Genomic DNA, 22,285 nt, shown 5'->3' on the forward strand with positions numbered 1-22,285 from the left:
GGAACAGCAAAATCTCTTCATTTTAGCATTGAGAGCCTTTTCATTTTTAGTTCTCACAAAACTGAACTTGGTGTCTGAATCTTCTTTGATTTTTAGAATGCAGACATTGGTAAAAGAGAAGCTGTTCCTTGACTTCTTAGCTAACACTTTCTGTAAACATTCATTTCTGGGCCCAGGTCATCTTTTTACTTGAGACACCAGATCATCAGGTTCAGGTTGTGTCCTCTATGATGTATGCCGTCTCATTCCTCTGGTTTCAGAAGACAAGACTGAGGGCAACTCCTGAAGCAATACAGAACCGTCTTCAAGATATTGAAGAAAGGATCTCAGAGCGTCAGCGCATTCTTTGCCTGCCACAGAGATTTGCAAAGAGCAAACAGCTGACCCGACGAGAAATGGAAATAGAAAAGTCTTTATTTCAGGGAGCTGATCGTCACTCCTTCCTTAAGGCTCTTTATTACCAAGGTATGTGATCCCCACTGACTTTGATACATTCTTTCACTGAGAGAAAGATTAAACAGCAGGGCATTAAATATGAAGAGTTAGTGAAGGGAATAGGGGAAAGACAAACTGTCACTACTTTTGAGGAATGTATAATACCATAAGAGAGACAAATATGTGCACAGTTAGTTGCATGACAACATGGAAACTATTACAGAGATTTGAATAAAATGCTGAGGTAGTGCAGAACACAGAGCATCTAAGTCTAGTTGGGGGAGTCAGAAGTTGACATTTATAGTAACTCCTGATGGATCAGCGGGCATTTGTCAGGTAAATAAAGGGGAATGGACATAGAAGATAGTAAATAGCAACAGGATTATGAAAGAACCTGGTGTGTCTAAGGAACAATGAGAAGTTTAATGTGGCAGGAGTAGAAGGAGTGGCAGGGAATGACAGGAGTTGACACTGGAAGGAAGAGGAGGCGAAGCTAGATTGTGAAGGGTCTTTAGGCTGAACTACAAATTAGCACAAAATATATAGATAAATAGTATGTGTCTTAACAAGAAGGATTTAGTTTGACAGATAAGTTTTGCTAGACGCTGTGGAAGGTGCATTGAAGTTTAAGAAATGGTTCCTCACTTTGTGCCAAGTATAGTCTGGTTGGAGAGATAAACATGTAACATTTAGTGACAATACTAGATACATTTGCTAAGTGGTGTTGGAGTTCAGAGGAGGCAAAGGCCACTGTGTATTGGTGTGATTGAAGAAGGCCTCTCAGAGGAGGTAAGATTTAAATGTTCTTTTAGTACTACCTATTCTTTAGAAAAGAGAGGTACTGACATGTCAGTTGCAACAGATGGTGTGAGCGCTGCGTAGTGTGCTTACTATGGAGGAGATGTGAGACAAGGTTAGAAAGGTAGCTAAAAATTTTGAACTGTATTTGGTGACTAGTATAGACCTATACAGAGTTAGTTATCAGTTAGTTTCAATATGATTGAAGGTTTTTGAACCAGAAGTAACATGATAAAAGCCATATTTGAAAATTATTAATCTGGTGGTCAATAAATAGGATTAGAGAGAGGAAGAACTGGAAGCAGGGAGAATGGATAGGAGATGTTATAGTCATTTAGGCATAAAGACTTGGTCTAGAGTGATAGCAGTGAAATTGGAGAGAGGTAGGTTTATAAGGGAAGGACTAATAAAACTTGTTGACTGAAAATGAAGGAGGGAGGTCAATGGAGAGGTGTGTGTCAAAGATAATCCAGAGGTTTCAAGGCAATTTCCAATTGGCAAATTTAAGAAAACCTTTAGGGGGAAATTTTGAGGAAGGATGATGAGTTTGATTTTAAACATGTTGACTTTGTGAGAATGGCAGGATCATCAAATGCAGATGTTGAGGAGACAGTTGGAAATGTAGCAGTGAAGCTCAGGAGAGAGGTCAGAACTAGATATATAGAACTGGGAATCAACTCTCCTTAGATGACATGTTAAGGCCGTGAGAATAGATGAATGATTTGTTAGAAATAGAAAGACTATAGACATGGCAGAGCAGTGGTGAAGGAAGGAATGAATGAACAAATGAATAGCCTTTTGTGGAGAGACATTTAGCATAAAGATTAAGAACATGGACTCTGGAGGCAGACTGCCTGGGAAAATCCTGGCTCCCCCACTTACTAGCTATGAGATGCTAGGCAAGTTACCTCTCTATGCTTCAGTATCTTCATCTGTAAAATGAGAATATTAATAGTAGCTATGTTATAGGGTTATTAAGAGGATTAAGTGAGATAATACATGTAAATCACTTAGAGCAGTACCTGGTATTTGGGGTGGAGGGCGGGTGGTGTATGAATCTGTTCTGTTTCCTATCTTTGAAACTCCTTGCTTTAAACCTTCACAGCATACCACAAAAAGACAAGTGCAGACAAGTACATGACCTCAATGAAGAGGAAGATAAAATTAGGCACAAAAGGCAAGTCGAGAGTTTTCTTATAGTGTTAGATTTAGGAATGTAACCTAGGGTCCCAGTTGAGCACTTATTTAATTCCATATTCAGTATATGACAATGTTTATAGGAAATGATCCAGAAGGAGCATATTATCCTGATACAGAATATTAAAGAGAGGAGTTAGTAGAAGTTTTAAAGCTTTTACATTTAGTGCTGTTGTTTTTTCTCTATACTTTTAAGTTGTTGTACCAGACATAAATTGACCTTAATGATTTTTAGATCCCATTTCACAAATAATTCTGAATATTTTTGTTAATCAGTAAAGTATAATGATTGATGATGATATGATAGCTAATATTTTCTTACTTTTGAAATGAACTTCCAATAAAATTGCATGGGGCTTCTTCTTTTTTGGTGTACAATTCTGTGAATTGTAAATCATGTAGATTCATGTAACCACCACCACAATCAAGAAAGAGAACAGCTTCATCACCTTAAAAAACTCCCTCATGCTGTCCCTTTATAGTCATTCCCAACCCACCATAATTCCTGACAATCACTGACAGTTTTCCATCACTGTAGTTTTATCTTTTAGAAAATGTCATGTAAATAGAATCATACAACATGTAACCTTGTGAGATTGGCTTCTTTCACTCAGCATAATGCCTTTGAGACTCATTTGAGTTGTTGGGTGTATCAATAGTTCATTCATTTTGCTGAGTAGCGTTTCATCATATGGACATTCCAAAGTTTGTTTATCCATTCACCCATTGAAGTGCATTTGGGTTGTTTCCAGGTTATGATGGCTATGCATAATATTGATATGAACGTTCTTGTACAGGTTTTTTTGTGAACATAAGTTTTTATTTCTCTAAGGTAAATATCTAGAAGTGGGATTACTGGGTCATATGGTAAGTGTACATTTAACTTTATATGAAACTGCCAAACCATTTTCCAGAGTGGCTGTACCATTTTGCATTTTCACCAGCAATGTATGAGAGTTCTGGTTGCTCTACATCTTTGTCAGCACTTGGTATTGTCAGTATTTATTTTGGTTATTCCAATAGCTGTGAAGTGGTACCTCATTGTAGTTTTAATTTGCATTTCTTTAATGGCTAATGATGTTGAACATCTTTCATGTGCTTATTTGCCATCCTTATATCCTGTTTGCTAAAGTGTCTGTTCAAGTCTTTTGCTGTTTTATAATTGGGTTGTTTATTTTCTTCCTGATGACTTTTGAGAGTTCTTTGTATATTCTAAACACAATCTTCTGTTGGATATGTGATTTTCACACATTTTCTCCCAGTCTGTAGCTTGTCTTTTCATTCTCTTATGAAGAGCAAATTTTTTTATTGTGGTAAAGTATCCATATCATAAAATTTACCATTTAAACCATTTTTAAGTGTGTAGTTCTATGGCATTAAGTACTTTCACATTGTTCTGCAACTATCATAACCATCCATCTCCAGAAATTTTTCATCTTCCCAAACCGAAACTCTGTACTTATTAGATACTAACTCCCCGTTTTCTCCAACCCACCAGCCTCTGGCAAGCACCATCCTACTTTCTGTCTCTATGAATTTGACTACTCTAGGTACTTCATATAAGTGGAATCATACAATATTTGTCCTTTTGTGACTGGCTTTAGTTAGCATAATATCTTCAAGATTCATCTAAGTTGTAGCATGTGTCAGAATTTTCTTTTTAAGGTGGAATAATATCCCATTGTATGTATATAGCACATTTTGTTTATCTGTTGATGGATGCTTAAGTTGTTTCCATGTTTTAGCTTTTGTGAATAATGCTGCTATGAACATGGGTGTATAAATATCTGTTTGAATACCTGCTTTCAATTATTGTGGGTATATACTCAGAAGTGGAATTGCTGGATCACATGGTAATTCTACATGTAATTTTTTGAGAAACTGCCATATCATTTTCCATAGAGACTGTACCATTTTACATTCCCACCAGCAATGCACAAGATAAGAGTTCCAGTTTCTCCATACCCTTGACAACACTTATTATTTTCTTTTCTTAAAAAATAATAGCCGTCTTAGTGGGTGTGAAATGGTATCTTATTGTGGTTTTTGTTTCAATTTCCCTGATGATTAGTGATGTTGAGCATCTTTTCATATGCTTTTTGGCCATTTGTATATCTTCTTTGGAGATGTATCTGTTCAAATCTCTTGTCCATTTTTAAAATAAGTTGCTTGTTTGTTGTTGAGTTGTGGAAGTTCTATATATATTCAGTATATCAATATATACATTGATAATTATAAGATACCTGATTTGCAAATATTTTCTCCTATTCTGAGAGTTGCCTTTTCACTCTGTCCTTTGATGCACAAAGTTTTTAATTTCAATGAAGTCCAATTTGTCAATTTTTTTCTTTTGTCGTCTATGCTTTTGGTGTCATACCAAGAAATCATTGCCAAATCCATTGTTATGAAATGAAGGCTTTTCCTTATGTTATCTTCTGAGAGTGTTATAGCTTTAGCTGTTATGTTTAGGTCTTTGAACCATTTTGAGTTAATTTTCGTGTATGGTATTAAGGTAAGAATTCAACTTCATTTTTTTCATGTTGATATTCAGTTTTCCCAGTGCCACTTGTTGAAAAAAGACTGTTCTTTCCACACTGAATGATCCTGGAACCCTATTCAAAAATCATTTGACTATATATACCTGTCTTTATGCCAGTACCACACTGTTTTAATTACTGTAACCTTGTAGTAAGTTTTGAAATCAGGAAGTGTGAGAACTCCAACTTTGTTCTTTTTCAAAATTGTTTTGGATATTTAGGGATCAGTTGAGATTCCATATGAATTTTAGAATGGATTTTTCTATTCCTGTAAAAAATGTTATTGACATTTCGGTAGGACTTACATTGAATCTATACATCACTTTGGTTAGTATTGATGTCTTAACAGTATTGTCTTCTAATTCATGAACATGGGATGTCTATTTGTGTCTTGTTTAATTTCTTTCAGCAACATTTTGTAGTTTTCAGTGTATAAGTCTTTTACCTCAGAGAAAATGTTTTCAAGTCTTCTAAAATCTTGTTCATCATTTGATCCTTTCATGGGTTGCTTTTTATGTATGTGCATTTATATGTATCTAAGAACTCTACCTGTTCATGAAAAAGATATTTTCCTGTGTTTTCTTCTGATAGTTATATAGTTGTACTTTTTACATTTAGATCTATGATCCATTTTGACTTGATAATTATATAAGGTATGAAGTTTAGTTTAAAGTTCACTAATTTTTTTTTTTTTTTTTTTGGCTTCAAATGTCCTGTTGTTTTAGAACCAACTGTTAAAAGAGTATCCTTTCTCCATTTACTTGCCTTTGCATTTTTGTCAGAAATCAATTGGCCACATTTGTGTGTTAATACTTAACCTCATAATTAATGGTGAAAAGTTGAAATTCTTCTCCAAAGATCAAAAATAACACGAGGATGTCCACTCTTTCCACTTCTGTTCACAGTGGAATGAAATTCAAAATAAATAACAGAAGCACATTTAGGAAAATTACAAATATGTGGAAATTAACACTCTACCAAACAATCAGTGAATCAAAAGGAACATTAGAATGTATTTTGAGATAAATTAAAACACAACATGCCAAAACTTATGGAGTACAATAAAATCAGTGTTTAGGGGGATATTTAGCTGTAATGCCCATAGCTATATGTGCCCGTATTAATAAAGAAGAAAGATTTCAAATTAATAACTGAAATCTTCACCTGAAGAACTTATGAAAAGAAGAGCAAACTAAATCCAAATCAAGCTGATGAAAAGAAATAATAAAAAATGGAGCAAAAATAAATGAAATAGAGGAAAAAATAGAAGACGTCAACAAAACCAAAAGTTAGTTCTTTGAAAAGATTAACTAATTTATAATCCCTTAGCTAGACTGATCAAGTTAAACAGAAAGAAGACTCAAATTTCTAAAACTCAGCTCTACTTTGGTTCTTGTTTGTATGGAACATCTTTTTCCATCTTTTTGCTTTCAATCTATTTGTGTTTTTGAATCTAAAGTATGTCTCGTGACAGCAAATAGTTTGGATTATATTTTCTCCTTTTAATCAATTATTTCAATCTCTGCCTTTTGAGTGGAGAGTTTAGTTCATTTATTTTAATGTAATTAATTAGTCTGTTAATAAGGATTTACATCCGCTGTTTTACTTTTTGTTTTGTTTCTCTTGTATCTTTTTTGTTCCTGTGTTCCTCCATTTATTCCTTCTTTCATGTTAAATAGATTTTTCCAATGTGCCATTTTAATTAACTTCTTGCTGCTTTTACTATTAGTGTGTGTATGTGTGTGTGTGTGTGTTAGTGGTTGCTCTGGGGAATTACAATTAACCTCTTGGCTTAAATAAATTAATTTGTGGCCGGGCGCGGTGGCTCAAGCCTGTAATCCCAGCACTTTGGGAGGCCGAGATGGGCGGATCACGAGGTCAGGAGATCGAGACCATCCTGGCTAACATGGTGAAACCCCGTCTCTACTAAAAAATACAAAAAAATTAGCCGGGTGAGGTGGTGGGCGCCTGTAGTCCCAGCTACTCGGGAGGCTGAGGCAGGAGAATGGCGTAAACCCGGGAGGCGGAGCTTGCAGTGAGCTGAGATCCGGCCACAGCACTCCAGCCTGGGCGACAGAGCCAGACTCCGTCTCAAAAAAAAAAATAAATAAATAAATAAATAAATTAATTAATTAATTTGTATTAAAACCAACAATTTCAATTATATTAAAAAACTTTGTTTAGCTGTTCTCTACCTCCCATACTTTCTACTGTAATTATCATACCAATTACATCTCAGAATGTGGCTTTTCATTGAAGTGCCAGGCAGGTCAAATAGTTCCATCCAGGTAAAATAGTGAAAATTCTCTAAGGATGGTGCTTTTGTGATGCTCCAGAACTGGTCTGCCACTCTAGTTTCAGATAGGCCGCTGGTTTTTGCAGCTTCTGTTGTTGCGAGGTTGTTGGTTTTCAAGGCTACTGCAAAACTAGAGAAGGGGAGATGGGATGATGGAAAATTGAAATGCTACAAACCTCGCTGTTTGAGTTACATTCATCTCTTAGCATATGGATAGCCAATTGTCCTGGTGCCTGTAGTTGAAAAGACTGTTCTTTTCCATTGAATTGTCTTAATATCTTTGTGAAAAATCAATTGACCATAAATGTAAGGGGCTTTTTAAAATTTTTTTTCTCTTTATTTTCAGCAGTTTGATTATGCCGTGTCTCTTCTGGGCATGAGTTCTTTGTTATTTCAAATTCTTGGTTTCTTACCCCTTCCACCTGCTACCATTTACTCTCCGTAGCATTTAAATGTACCACACATTCTCTCCGGGTTTTATAACTTTATTCAATGGGAGTGACAGAGTGAAGTGTGCTTACTTCATCTTACCCAGAAACAAGTCCTAATAGCTACTAATTTTGAGGACTTATTTGTGCCAGTCCTTGTGCTACGTATTTTTGTAAATTATCACATTTAAACCTTACAGCACTCTATGAGATAGTACAGTATTATACCCAATTTACAGAAAATGAGATTGAGCTTCAGTGGGCATAAGTGATTTTCTTAAGATCAAAGTGGCCATGCTGGGACTTAAATCCATGTCTGTCCTTACACAAAAGTCTGTACTTTTGTCCACAGCTCTTGTATATGTGATTGGAAAAGATTTATTGGTTTATTAAGTGTGATTTTACTATATCTTGAGACAAACTTTTCTGGAGTTATACATATCCCATTTCCTAACCTTGAATCAGTGAGAAAGAAACATATATTAGCTCTTGAAATATATTTCCTCTCAAATCTTCGATTATAGTATGGTACTCTGTGACTACAACCTTTTTCTTATCCTTCTGGCTCGCATAACTCTCTTTAATTCACATACCATCTCTTCAATCCTGTTTACATGTCCGGTTCCTTGACCTTTTTATATTCTCCCAGTCTGTCAATCCCTTTCTGTTTCTTCTTCCTTTCAAATCTCACTTAGACTCTATCATCCATTATTTAACCACCCATCTTGACAATGAATCATTCTCTTTGCTTCCTTGTCTATGTATCACATCTACCCAGCAAAACCTCAAACTCAAATCAACCAAACTAATTGCCTTCTCTATTTCTACATCATGGCTTCTGGGCATTGCTAGAAAGAAATCATAATTTTGTTGATTATTGCCTCTACAACTTTCTTGTCTCTGTTATTGGTTAGAGCCTCTCCCTTGTTCAACAACCTGTCTCCTACTCTCTAGTCAGCTCACTATTTCATTCCTTATAAATACGATTTTAGATCCTCATTACTCTTTCCTTTCCTATTATTTTGTCATTTTTAACAGTCTTCCATCCTATTTCAAAGGAAACTGCCATCGGCAAGAACTTTCATCCATTTCCTGCTTCATGCTCTGTTAACTTCTGTATCCTCATCCTTGTTTTCTTCCCTCTTGACTCAGTGCTAGGGAAGTCCTTCCAGCTTATGGCTAATTTGTATAATTTTGTGCTGGATCCTGTCCCTTTTATCTTCCAAAGAACTTCAGTCATCCCCAGTATTGCTTATCTCCTTTTAGGGTTTTAACATGACTTGTATCACTTGTCAGACTCCATGGTCTACATATGCCTACCATGAACTATCTAAAGAAAATGATAAAAATGAAAAATGTCTTTCAGTTGATTAGCTACTTGAACAAATAATACATTTAGATATTCTTCTTCTACTGTATACCGTAATAAGTAGCAGTTCATTTAAAAAGTGAAATGTAAAAATTTAAACCCTAAAAAGATAATATTAAATAGGTAATATAGTATGTTAATATTTTTGATATCCTAATGGGAAAAGATTTTTTCTATTCTTTGTTTTCAGTGAAAAATTTCAAACACACAGAAAAGTTGAAAGAATTTTATCACAAAGAACCATTATATTACCATCTAGAATCTACTATTAATATTTTGCCTTATCACATATCTATACCCATACCCATCTATCAATCCATCTTTCTTAATGTATTTTAGAAAACCGCTGATGTAAATTTCTTCCCCCAAATACTTCAGCATGTATACTGTTAATTAGAGTTAAATATTTATTAATGATTTTTCTTTTGTTGCAAAATTTGCAAGCAGTTAAATGTAAAGATATTTTAAGTGTTCATTTGTTGACTTTTGACCAGTGTATAAATCTGTGTAGTGATATACTGGTAAATGTTTAACAACTAACTCTCCGGTGGGTGTGGGGGGCGGGGAAAACCGGCCCTGATTTGTATCATTTGCCAGTTTCTAAGGTGTACATATTACCACCATAGCCAGTTTCAAGCTACCAATATGTTATCACTGAACATGAAATTAGGAATAGACAATCATCGGACCATCTCCAGGACACACTGTGTAACTTAACCCCTATCAACACAGAAGATTACTATCACCCCAGAAAGTTTCAGCTTACTTCTTTCTAGTAATTCCCATCCTACCCTCTCAGGGGTAACTAGTGTTTTGATTTTTTTTCACCATAGATTAATTTTGCTTGTTCTATAACTTCATATAACTGGAATCATACAGTATATGTTCTTTGTGTAAGGTTTCTTTAATTCAACATAATGTTTTTGGGATTCATTCATATAGTTGTATGTATCAATAGTTTGCCCTTTCTACAGCACAATTCTTAGAAGAGTTTTCTATAATTACTGTATTAGTTTCCTGGGGCTGCTGAAACAAATTATTACAAATCTGGTGGCTTAGAACAACAGAAATTTATCCTCTCCACAGTTCTGGAGGCTAGAAGTCTAAAATCAAAGGTGTCAGCAGGGCCATGCTCTCTCTTTTCTGTCTAGGAGAATATCCTTCATTACTTCTTCTAGCTCTGGTAGTTGCTAGCAATCCTTGGTGTTCCATGGTTTATAGATGCATAATTCCTATCTCTGCCTCTGTCATCACATAGCATTCTCATGTATCTGTGTCTCTGTGTCTTCACATTGCTCTCTTAAAAGGATATCAGTCATTGGATTTAGTCCCCACTCTAATCCAGTATTATTTCATCTTAATTTAACTACATCTGCAAAGACCCTATTTCCAAATATGTTCACAGTCTGTGGCTCCAGGTGGACATGAATTTTGGAGGTATACTATTCAACCTAGTACAGTCTGCCCTCTGGTGCCAAAAATTCACATCCATCCACGTGTAAAACAAACATCCCCAAAAGTCTTAACCCATTCCAGCACCAAATCTAAGTCCCAAATATCTAAATACCAACTCAAAAAGTCCTAAGTCTTATTATCTAAATCATCTATATCAGGTATGGGTGAGGTTCTGGATATGGTCCATCCTGGGGCAAAATTTCTCTCCATCCAGAGACTGGTGGAGCTAGAAAACGAGTTATCTGCTTCCAATGTAAAATAGTGGGACAGGTGTAAGATAGACATTCCCATTCTGAAAGGGCAAAAATGAGGGAATAAAGGAGTTGCTGGTCTGAAGCAAGTTTGTAGCCTAGCATGGCAAATTCCATTAGTTTTCAAGGCCTATGAGTAATAGTCTGGGCTCAATGCTTTGTCCACTGGGCCCATATTCTCAGTCTATCAGGACAGCTATAGCCCCATCCTCTCTGGCCTCTATGTCTGTGGCTTTGCTCTTGTAATTATCCTTCCTTTGTCCTGTCTCTGTCTCTTTCACACCAGGCTGGCACTGGTGGTTTTTGCTGGTATAAGATTCTCAAAAACATTATCAGTCTCATATATGTCAAAAGATTTACACCATTAGACTTGAGGTTTCTTTACAGATTCTTCCTAGATAACCCCATCTGTATTCCTGGCTTCTGCTGAGATGGTTGATCAGATCCTGACACCCTAACACTTAATCTCTTCAATGAAAGTTTGTCCATCTATACCCTTGGCCCTGTTTCCAGAGCACACTATCTGTATATGCTGAGAATTTTCCCAATCATCAAGTGTTGTCCCCTTTTTTCTTAACAGTTCCTTCTTCAATTTTCCTCCTTCCTCTTTCATTTTATTATAAGCATCAGGGAGAAACTAGCCTGCATCTTCCACACTTTGCCCATTCATCTCCTTAGCGAAGTATCAGTTTGTCACTTTTAAGTTAGACTTTTCACCCAACAGAACTCAATTCAGCCAAGTTTCTGCTACTTTATAACAAATATTGTCTTTCTTCCAGTGTCTAATAACATGTTTATCATTTCCTTCTAAGGCCTTACCGGAAGTACCTTTAGCATTTATATGTCTAGCAACATTTTGTTCATGATTACATGTATATAATCATGAACACATATATTCTCTAAGATAATAGAAGCTTTCTCTACTGTCTCTTTACTTCTTTCTGAGCCCTCACCAGAATTGCCTTTAACATCCATATTTCTACCAACAATCTCCTCAATGTAATACAGGCTTTTACGATCAAGCAGCTCAAAATTCTTCCAGCCTCTACTCATTACCCAATTCCAAATCCAATTCCACATTTTTAGGTATTTGTTAAAGCAGCATCTTACTTCCCAGTACCAGTGGAACTTTGTTATGGCAGCCCTAGGAATCTAATACAGACTTTGATACTGGGAAGTAGGATGCTGCTTATAGTGAATGGCTTAAAACAACAGAAAGTTATTCTCTCACAGTTGTGGAGGCTACAAAATCAAGATGTTGGCAAGGTTGGGTCCTTCTAGTGGCTCTGAGGGAGAATTTGTTCCATGCCTCTCTCTTAGCTTCTGGTGTTTGCTGCCAGTTCTTGGGTTATAGATGCATCTCTTCAATCTCTGCCTCTGCCATCACATGGCATTCTGGTTGCTGACTGTGTCTGTCTCAGTATCTTCACGTGTCCTTCTTATAAGGACATCAGTCACTGGACTCAGAGCCTACCCTGTGGCTTCACCTTAACTAGTTATATCTGCGAAGAGCCTATTTCCAAATAAGGTCATATTCTGAGGTTCTGAGTAGACATGAATTTTGGGAGGATTCTATTTAACCCAGTACGTTTACTTATTGCCACTTGTTCACCTCTCATTCACTTTTTTGCAAACCATCTTTTTATAATGAAATAGATCATGCCAAACAGTGCTTAAAACATTTTAATCAGATCAAGAAATAGATCATGCCGATACTCCAAAAATCCCCATATGCCCCTCACAAATCACAACCCTCTTCCCACTAGATATAACCACTGCCCTAACTTGTGATAATTTCCTTATTTTTCTTTATATCTTTACCACCGGTACCTGCAGCACTAGACAGTGTTTAGTTTTGCCTGTGCTTAAGCATTGTGTCAATGAATTATATTGTGTGTATTCTACTGGGTCTTCCTTTTCTACTCAATATTGTGGTGTTTTCTGGCAATTATATTTGAGATATTCGTACATATTGCTATGTGTAGCCATAGTTCATTTTCATTGAAGTATAGTATAATATTCCTTTATGTGAACATACCATAGTTTATCCATTCTACTGTAGTTGCACATTTGGGTTGTTCCCATTTGGGGGCTATATATATCACTTCTGCCACTGTGATCTTTCTTGTACATGTTTTCTGGGACACATGTGCAGGAGTTTCTCAGGGTATATATCTAGGAGTGGAATTGAGTGGTGAAGTGTTCACATGTCTTCAACTTTAATAGCTGTTAACTAATTTCTGAAGGGAAACACCCAAGTTAAAATTCCACCAGCCATGTGGAAATGTTTAGGTTGCTCTACATCCTTATCCACAACGGGTATCGTCAGACTCTAATCTGATGAGTATTTACTTGTATTTTGTTGTGCTTTTTTCCCTTTATTATTAGTTAACATTTATTTATGTTACTTTTTTTTTTTTTTTTTTGGAGACAGAGTCTGCTCTGTCGCCTAGGCTAAAGTGCAGTGGCATGATTTCAGCTCACTGCAACCTCCACTTCCCAGGTTTGAGCAATTCTCGTACCTCAGCCTTCCGAGTAGCTGGGATTACAGATGTTTGCCACCACCCCTGGCTAATTTTTGTATTTTTAGTAGAGACTAAAAATACAAAATGTTCACCAGGGATGGTGGCACACGCCTTGTTGGCCAAGCTGGTCTGGAACTCCTGACCTCAAGTGATCCACTCACGTTGGCCTCCCAAAGTGTTGGGATTATAGGCGTGAGCCACCACACCTGGCTGATTTATGTTACTTTTTTAAAAGCATTTAGTCAAGTGTTATTTTCCTCAACCTTTTATTTTGGAAAATTTCAAATATGGAGAAAAACTGAAAGAATACACCCACACCCTTCACCTGCATTCACCAACTATTGACAACTTGCCACATTTACTTTACCTCTCTCTTCCTCCATATGAGTGTATGTGTATGTAGTTTGTTCACTATTTGGAATAAGTTTCAGAAATAAGGATTTACTCCTAACTAATTAAGTATCTCCTAAGAACAAAGACATTCTCCTGTGCAATCATAGTATAATGATCACTCAAGAAATGTAACATTGCTTCTCTAATGTTGCAATCAGGTTTCTCAATTATAAATCCAGAATACAATCAGGGATCACACGTTACACTTAGTTTGCTTTAGGACAGTTCCCCAAACAGTTCCCCTGCCTTCGTGTTCGTGTGTGTGTGTATGTGTGTGTGTGTGTGTGTACCTTTCAGGATGTCATTTTAAGAGTCAGCCTATATTGTTTGTTTGTTTCATTGTGGTTTTAATTTCATTCTTGATAACTAGTGATGTTGGATACCTTCTTACACATTGCCTGACCATTTGGACAGTCTGCTTTGTGAAATGGCTATTCAGTTCTTTTGCCCATTTAGCAAATATGAAAATGCCAATTTACTATCTGAATGTCTTTCCATCTGTTTGTATCTTTGTCCAGATCTTTGTCCAGATGCAGTCTTGGTTCAGAGGTCACTTTAGGCATCTATCAGAACAATAGCTTGTGAATCTTGAATTCAGCAGATAAATAATTTTAAGAACAAAATAACCAATGGGTAAACACCAAAGCACTAAGATATAGCACATCTCAGTTATTGCCACCTCTCTACAAGAAGGAAGGAGGTAGGAAAATGTTGAGGTTATACATCTTGAATACTCTGTCTCCATATTTTCTCTAATCTTAGGTGCATTTTCTTATAAATTTGTGCCAGTCTTTTTATTATTATGGATATTTGTTCTTTGTTGATAATACATGTTGAAAATACATGTTCCAATTCTGTAGTTTGTCACTTCACTGCTTTTATGGTATCTTTTGGTAAATAAAAGTTGTTGATCTCTATGTAATAAAATGTATTAATTTTTTCTTTATACTTAGTGGTTTTGTGCTTTGATTAATAAATCCTTTTTTTTTTTTTTTTTTTTTTTTTTGAGACAAAGAGTCTTCCTCTGTCACCCAGGCCACAGTGCAGTGGCCTGGTTCACTGCAACTTCCGCCTCCTGGGTTCAAGCAGTTCTCATGCCTCAGCCTCCCAAGTAGCTGGGATTACAGACATGCGCCACCACACCTAGCTAATTTTTGTGTTTTTAGTAGAGGTGGGGTTTTACCATGTTGGCCAGGCTGGTCTCAAACTCCTGACCTCAGGTGATCTGCCCTCCTTGGCCTCCCAAAGTGCTGGGATTATAGGCATGAGCCACCGCACCCGGCCCTGATACTGTTCTTTGTTCTTTATTCTAAAAGCTTTATGTTTTTTGCCTTTCACATTTAAGTCTTTAATCCACCTGGAATTGGTTTATGTATATAGTATAAAGTAGGGTTCTAGTTCCTTTTTTCACTCATGTAGATAGTCTTCTATCCTAACACCAAATATTGAAAATGTCTAGACTGTTGTTGTGTTGCAGTATCAGGTGTTCATATATGAATGAATTTTTTTTTATTCTCTCTTTTGTTCCTTTGGTCTTTTTGGCCATTTTAGAATCAATATCATACAGTCTAGCTTTATGATGTTTTAAAATCTGGAGAATAATTCTTTCCAAGTTGTTTTTCTTCAAAAGTGTTTTGTCTACTTTTGACACTTTGCCTTTCCATGTAAATTTGAAAATCTATCAAGTTACACATGTACATATACCTTTATATGATTTTGATTGGGATTCCATCGAGCATTTAAGTCAGTTGAGGTCAATTGACATATCTATGAGTCTTCAAATCTTCAAATGTGAACATGGTACCTTTCCATTAATTTAATTATCCTTTAATGACTTTCAGTACATTTTCTGTTTTCTATTTCTTCTCACCTTTTGTGATTCTGAATAATTTGTTTCTTTTTAAACAGCTTTATTGAGGTCTATAATTTACACATGATAAAATCCACCTTAAGTGTTTAATTCAGTGATTCTTAGTAAATTTATCGAATTGTGCTATCAAATCCAGAGTCCAATTTTAGGACATTTCCATCACCTGGCAGAATTCCCTAGGGCTCATTTGCAGTAAATGACTCCCACATATACCCCAAGCCTCTGTCTCTACAAATTTGTCTTTTCTAGATATTTCATAATGAATGGAATCTTACAATACGTGGTCTTTTGAATCTGACTTCTTTCAGGAACCATAATGTTTTTGAGGTTCTCCATATTGTGGCATGTATCAGCAATTTGTTCCTTTATATTGCTAGTTTTTTATTTTATAGCTTTATTAGTCCATTCTCACACTGCTATAAAGAAATACCAGAGACTGGGTAACTTTTAAAGGAAAGAGGTTTAATTGACTCACAGTTCTGCATGGCTGAGGAGGCCTCAGGAAACTCACAATCAAAGCAGAAGGGGAAGCAGACACCTTCTTCACAAGGTGGCAGGAGAGAGAGTGTGTGTGGAGGAACTGTCAAACGTGTATAAAACCATCAGATCTTGTGAGAACGAACTCACTATCACAAGAACAGTGTGGGGGAAACCACCCCTATGATCCAGTCACATCCCACTAAGTCCCTCCCTTGACATGTGGGGGTTATGGGGATTACAATTCCAGATGAGATTTGAGTGGGGACACAGAGCCAAACCATGTCAATAGATATACTACATTGTTTAATCTTTTCACCACTTGATGACATTGAGGTTGTTTCCACTTTTAGCTGTTATCAATAATATCGCTGTGAACATTTGTGTGAACATGTTTTCATTTCTCTTGAATGAGTAGAATTTCTGTGTCCTATGGTAATTCTGTGTATAACTAATTTGAGGAATTGACTATTTCCTTATGTGGTTGTATCATTTTACTGTCTCATCAGCAATGTATGAGTTCTTATTTCTCTGCATCCTTGCCAATACTTGTTATTACCTGTCTTTTATTACAGCCATTTCAGTGTGTGTACTAATAGCTCGTTGTAGTTTTATTTTGAATTTCTGTAATAACAAATGATCTTGAATACCTTTTCATCTGCTCATTAGCCATCAATATGTCTTTTTTGGTGAAATGTCTATTCAAGTCTTTTGCCCATTTTTTGATTGGGTTGTTTTCTGAGTATAAAAATTATTTATTCTGAATACAAGTCCTTTATAAGGTGTATGATTTGCAAATGTTTTCTTCTAGTCTGTAGCTTCTCTTTATTTTCTTAACGGTGTCTTTTGAAGCACAGAAGTTTTTAATTTTAATGAAGTTCAACTCATTATTTTATGGCTTGTGCTTTTGGTACCATATCTAAGAAATCATTACTGAGCTCAAGGACAGAAAGATATTCTCCTATTTTTTTTCTGGAATACTTATAGTCTGAGATTTTACATCTAGATATGTTATACATTTGAGTTGATTTTTACGTGTAAAGTAAAGGGTCCAAGTTCATATTTTTGTATATGGATGTCCAGTTGTTCCAGCACTATTTAAAGGATGTTATTTTTCCCATTGTCTTGGCACCTTTGTGGAAAAATCAATTGACCATAAATGTAAGGGTTTATTTCTGGACGCTCAGCTTGGTTCCATTGATCTATCTGCCTATCCTTATACTCTAAATCTTTTTACTGTACCTTTATAGTAAGTTTTGAAATTGGGTAGTATGACTCCTCCAACTTTGTTTCTGTTTTTTAAAATCACTCTTTCTATTCTAGGTGCTTTGTATTTCCATGTAAATTTTAGAAGCAGCTTACCAATATTTTAAGAAAAATAAGCCTGCTGGAATTTAATAAGGATTGAGTTGCATCTATAATTCAATTTGGAGAAAACTGATCTTTAATCATTAATCTTTTAATACAAGAACATAGAATGTCTCTTCCTTTGTTTGGATCTTCTACAATTTATTTCAGCATTGTTTTGTAGTTTTTAGTTACATTTATTTTATCAAACTTAATCTTATGCTTTCTTTATTGAATTTATTTATTATTTTTTAGAGACAGGGTCTTGTTCTGTACAGGGTCCAGGCTGTAGTACAGTGACACAGTCATAACTCACTGCGGCCTCCAACTCCTGAGCTCAAAGGATCCTTTTGCCTCAGCCTCCTGAATGTCTAGGACTACAGGCGCATGCCACCATGCTTGGCTAATTGTTTTTAAAATTTTTTTTAGAGATGGGGTCTCACTGTGTTGCCCAGGCTGGTCTCAAACTCCTGGCCTCAAATGACCCTCCCACATCATCCTCTCAAAGCACTGGGATTACAGGTATGAGCCACCACACCCAGCCTTTTGAATTTATTTCTAAGCATTTTAATGATTTTCATGTTCTTGTGAATAGAATTGTTTTCACATTTCATTTTCCAATTGTTGCATGCAATTATATAGAAGTCAAGTTGATTTTTCTTTTTCTTTTTTTTTTTTAGATGGAGTCTCGCTTTTCATCCAGGCTGGAGTGCAGTGGCACTATCTCGGCTCACTGCAACCTCTGCCACCTAGGTTCAAGCGATTCTCCTGCCTCAGCCTCCTGAGTAGCTGGGATTACAGGCATGCGCCACCACGCCTGGCTAATTTTTGTATTTTTAGTAGAGATGGGATTTCACCATATTGGCCAGGCTGGTCTCGAACTCCTGACCTCAAGTGATCCTCCGTCTTCAGCCTCCCAAAGTGGTGGGATTACAGGCGTGAGCCACTGTGCCTGGCCTAAAGTTGATTTTTCTATATTAATTTGTATCCTGTGGCTAAACTCTTTTATTCTAATAGTTCTATTATAGTATCTTAGAGTTTTCTACACAGACAATCCTATTTCTTGTGAATAAAGACACTTCTTTCTTTCCAATTTGGAGATTTATTTATTTTTATTTATTTTTTATTTTTTGCCTCCTTATACTGTCTGGAACCTTCAGTACAGTGTTGAATGGAAGTGATCAGAGCTAACATCCTTGCCTTGTTCCCAGTCTTAGGGGAAAAGTATTCAGTTTTTAACCATTAAGTATGATCTTAGCTCTGGGTTTTCTGCACATGTTCTTTGGCAGTATATTACTTTCCTATGAAAAGAAAGGGAATTAGTATGTAACTAATTACCATATATTTAGTGGCTTAAACAATATAAATTTCTGCCGTTGTAGTTCTAGAGGTTAGAAATCTTAAGATGTCAACAGGACTGCATTTCTTCTAGAGGCTCTGGTTGAGCCTTGTCCAGATTTTAGAGGTTACCTGCATTCCTTGACTCTTGACCCCTTCCTCACATTACCCTCTACATCCATCATCACATCTCCCATTCTGTCTCTGACCTTCTTGCTTCCTTCTGATAAGGACCCTTATGATTACATTGGCCCCACCTGCATAATCCAGAATCATCTTCCTATCTCAACCTTAACATGATCACATCTGCAAATTCCCCTCTGCAGTAAAGTTTAACATTTTCACAGATTCCAGAGATTAGGATGTGGACATCTTTGTGGGGCCATTATTCTGCCTACTACAAGCAGGTTGAAGATGCTCCCTTCTGGTGTCAGTTAATTGAGCTTTTAAAAAATTGTAAATGGGTATTGGATTTTGTTTAATGCTTTTTCTGCACCTACTGTGATGATCATGTGATTTAAGATTTAATCTATTGATTTTTAGATGTTACACCAGTCTTTCCTTTCTGAGATAAATCCCACTTACATGTGTGTGATTCTTTTGTATGTTGCTGGATAAGGCTTGCTAGTATTTTATTAGGTATTTTTGCATCTATATTCATGAGGAATATTGGTCTGTGGTTTTCTTGTAATATCTTTGTTTAGTTTTGTTATCAGTGTAATACTGACATCACAGAATGAATTGGAAAGTATTTCCTCCTCTTGCCTTTTCTGAAGTGTTTCTGCAGGATTGGTATTATTTCTTTAAGTATTTGGTATTTACCAATGAAGCCATTTGGACCTGGGTTTTTTCTTTGTGGGTTGTTTGTTGAGTACTAATTCACCCTCTTGTTATTCATTTTTTCTTTGAGACTGCTTTGGTAATTTGTATCTTTCTATGAATTTGTCCATTTATCTAGATTTCCTAATTTGTTGGCCTAAAGTTATTTATAATATTCCTAAATAATTGTTTTTCATTCCCTGAAGTTAGTAGTAATGCTTCCTCTTTAATTATTGATTTTAGTCATTTTTGTCTTCTCTCTTACTTCCCTGTTCAGCCTAGGTAAAGGTTTGTCATTTGTTAAACTTTTCAAAGAACCAGCTTTTGGTTTTGTTGATTTTTCTTTATTTTTCCATTTTCTATTGCATTGATTTATTTCTTAATCTTTATTGTTTTATTCCTTCTGCTTGCTTTGTGTTTAGTTGACTCTTTTTCTAGTTTCCTAACTTGGAAGCTCAGGTTTTAATTTTGAAGCCATTCTTCTTTTTCAATACAGGCATTTAAAGCTATAAGTGTCTGTCATATGGATGCAGCATTGTTTTAGCTGCATCCATAAATTTTGATATGTTGTGTTTTCATTTTCATTGAGGTCAAAATATTTTTAAATTTCCTTTATGAGTTCTTTGACCCATGGGTTATTTAGAAGTTTGTTGTTCAATTTCCAGATATTTGTGTTTTCCCCTATTTCTTATAGTAGTGGATCACTAATGTATGTCCATTGTGGTTACAGAGCATACTTTATATGATTTCAGTCTTTTTTAGTTTTTTGAGACATACTCCTACCTTCAGACCTCACTCTAATATCAGTATGATAGATGCCCTTGCTTTCTTCAGGTCTTCACTCAGATAGCACCTTCTCAATGTGACCTATCCAGACCAACATTAAAAATTACAGCCACCCCATAGCTCTTCTAATCTTATCTTGTGTTTTTTTCTTTTTTATAGCACTCCTACCTTCTAACATGCCATGTAATTCACTTAGCTTTACAAAGGGAGGAATCCTTATTTATTGATGCATCCCTGATTATTTTTTAGTGTATTAATCAGTTCATCCACTTGGACATATGTAGCTGAAATTTGTTGACTGTCTTTGGGTAATAGTATTTCATCATATAAACGTATCAGAATTTTATAATTAATTCTTCTTAGATGAACATTTGTATTTTTGCTAGCTCTGGGAAATTATAAATAGCAGTGATCTGAAAATTCTTATTATTGTGTCCTGGTGCATATATGCCTACATTTTTCTAAGGTATATACGTGGGAGTAGAATTGATGGGTTGTATGTTGAGCATATCTTCGACATTAGTAAATGATGTCATGTTGATTTGCACTGTGTGTACACATTCCCACCAGCAATATGTGAGGGTACCAGTTGCTCTACGACTTCACTGACATGTAGTGTTGGCATTCTTTTTAATCTTTGTCAATATGTTTGTTTTCTATTAGTATCTTATTCCTTTCCTAATTTGCATTTCCCTGAATTCTAATGTGAATGAGCACGTTTGTATATATTTATTTTATTATTATTTTTTAATTTAGAGACAGGGTATCACCATGTTGCCCAGGCTGGTCTCAAACTCCTGGGCTCAAGGAACTTTCCTGCTGCCTCAGCCTCCCAAGTGCTGGGATTATAGGCATGAGCCACCACGCCTGGCCTACATGTATTTATTAGCTATGTATATTTCCTCTTTTGTAAGGCATCTCTTCAGTATTTTGCCCGTTTTCCTAATGGTTGTTCATCTTTTTCTTATTGATTTGTAAAAGTTATTAATGTATTTTAGATTTAAGTTCTCTGATAATTCTTTGTGTAGCAAATATCTTTTCCTATCCTGTGGGTTTTTTTTTTTTTTAGTCCATCTCTTTATGACATTTTGATGAACAGAAGTTCTTGATTTTAATGTAGTTGAATTTATCAATCTTTTCCTTAATGGATAGTGCTTTTTGTGCCTTAGGAAACACTTACATAACTACTCCTATGCCTTGCTGGTGGAAATATAGAATAGTATAACTCCTACAGAGTGAAATTTAACAATACATAGAAAAATTACATACACATTTACTCTTTGTCTCAACAGTTTCACTTCAGGGAATCTATTTCAAACATATACTTGAAAAATACCAAATCCTGTATGCACAAAGCTGTTTGTCAGGACATTATTCCTAACAGTATGAGACTGGATATAAGACCAACGTGTGTCAGGAGGGGAATAGTTAAATAAACTATGGTACATCCACACAATGGAGTACTGTGCAGCTATAAGAAGGAATGAGAAGAGCTCTACACATTAATATGGAACTATCTCCAGGATATATTGTTAAGTGCACAAATGTAAATTGTAGAACCAGTGCTTATAGTAAGTTACTTTTTATGTAGGAGAGAGGTATAACTAATGAATTATATGTATGTGTGTACATGCCTATTTGCTTATATTTTCAAAGAAGAAACAATGGAACCATAAGCCAAAACCTAATAAAAAATTATTATTTATGGGGAAGGAAGAGAATGGGATAAAGGGGACAGAGATGGAAGTGAGACTTCTGTGAAAGTGCTTTATAACAGTTTCACTTTAGATCCATGTAAATATTTTGCATCATTTAAAAGTTTAATCAAAAAGGTAAAAATCCCTGAAATTCAAAAACAACCTGAAGCAAATGAACCTAATGATAAATAAAGTTAGTAGCATAACCACACAATTGGAAAACAAAAGAAAACAATTACTTATAGTGACTTTAAAACATTTGTATCT

At 35.7% G+C, this 22,285-nt stretch overlaps 1 protein-coding gene across 8 annotated transcripts in view; it reads left to right on the plus strand.

The window, feature by feature from the left end:
• RBM41 (RNA binding motif protein 41) overlaps nucleotides 1–22,285 on the plus strand; it is a 66,230-nt gene that overhangs the window by 4,034 nt on the left and 39,911 nt on the right. For 5 of the 8 annotated variants that reach the window (XM_023203004.1, XM_023203009.1, XM_023203011.1 and 2 more), the window contains exons 4-5: nucleotides 261–465; nucleotides 2,339–2,410. In XM_023203004.1, the coding sequence (XP_023058772.1) occupies nucleotides 261–465; nucleotides 2,339–2,410 (277 nt within the window). The remainder of the gene's footprint in view (nucleotides 1–260; nucleotides 466–2,338; nucleotides 2,411–22,285) is intronic. The other 3 variants (XM_023203006.1, XM_023203013.1, XM_023203005.1) reach the window with 2 other exon arrangements.

Source organism: Piliocolobus tephrosceles, chromosome 12 (assembly GCF_002776525.5).
Source record: "Piliocolobus tephrosceles isolate RC106 chromosome 12, ASM277652v3, whole genome shotgun sequence".
In the NCBI taxonomy this organism is placed as follows: Eukaryota; Metazoa; Chordata; class Mammalia; order Primates; family Cercopithecidae; genus Piliocolobus; species Piliocolobus tephrosceles.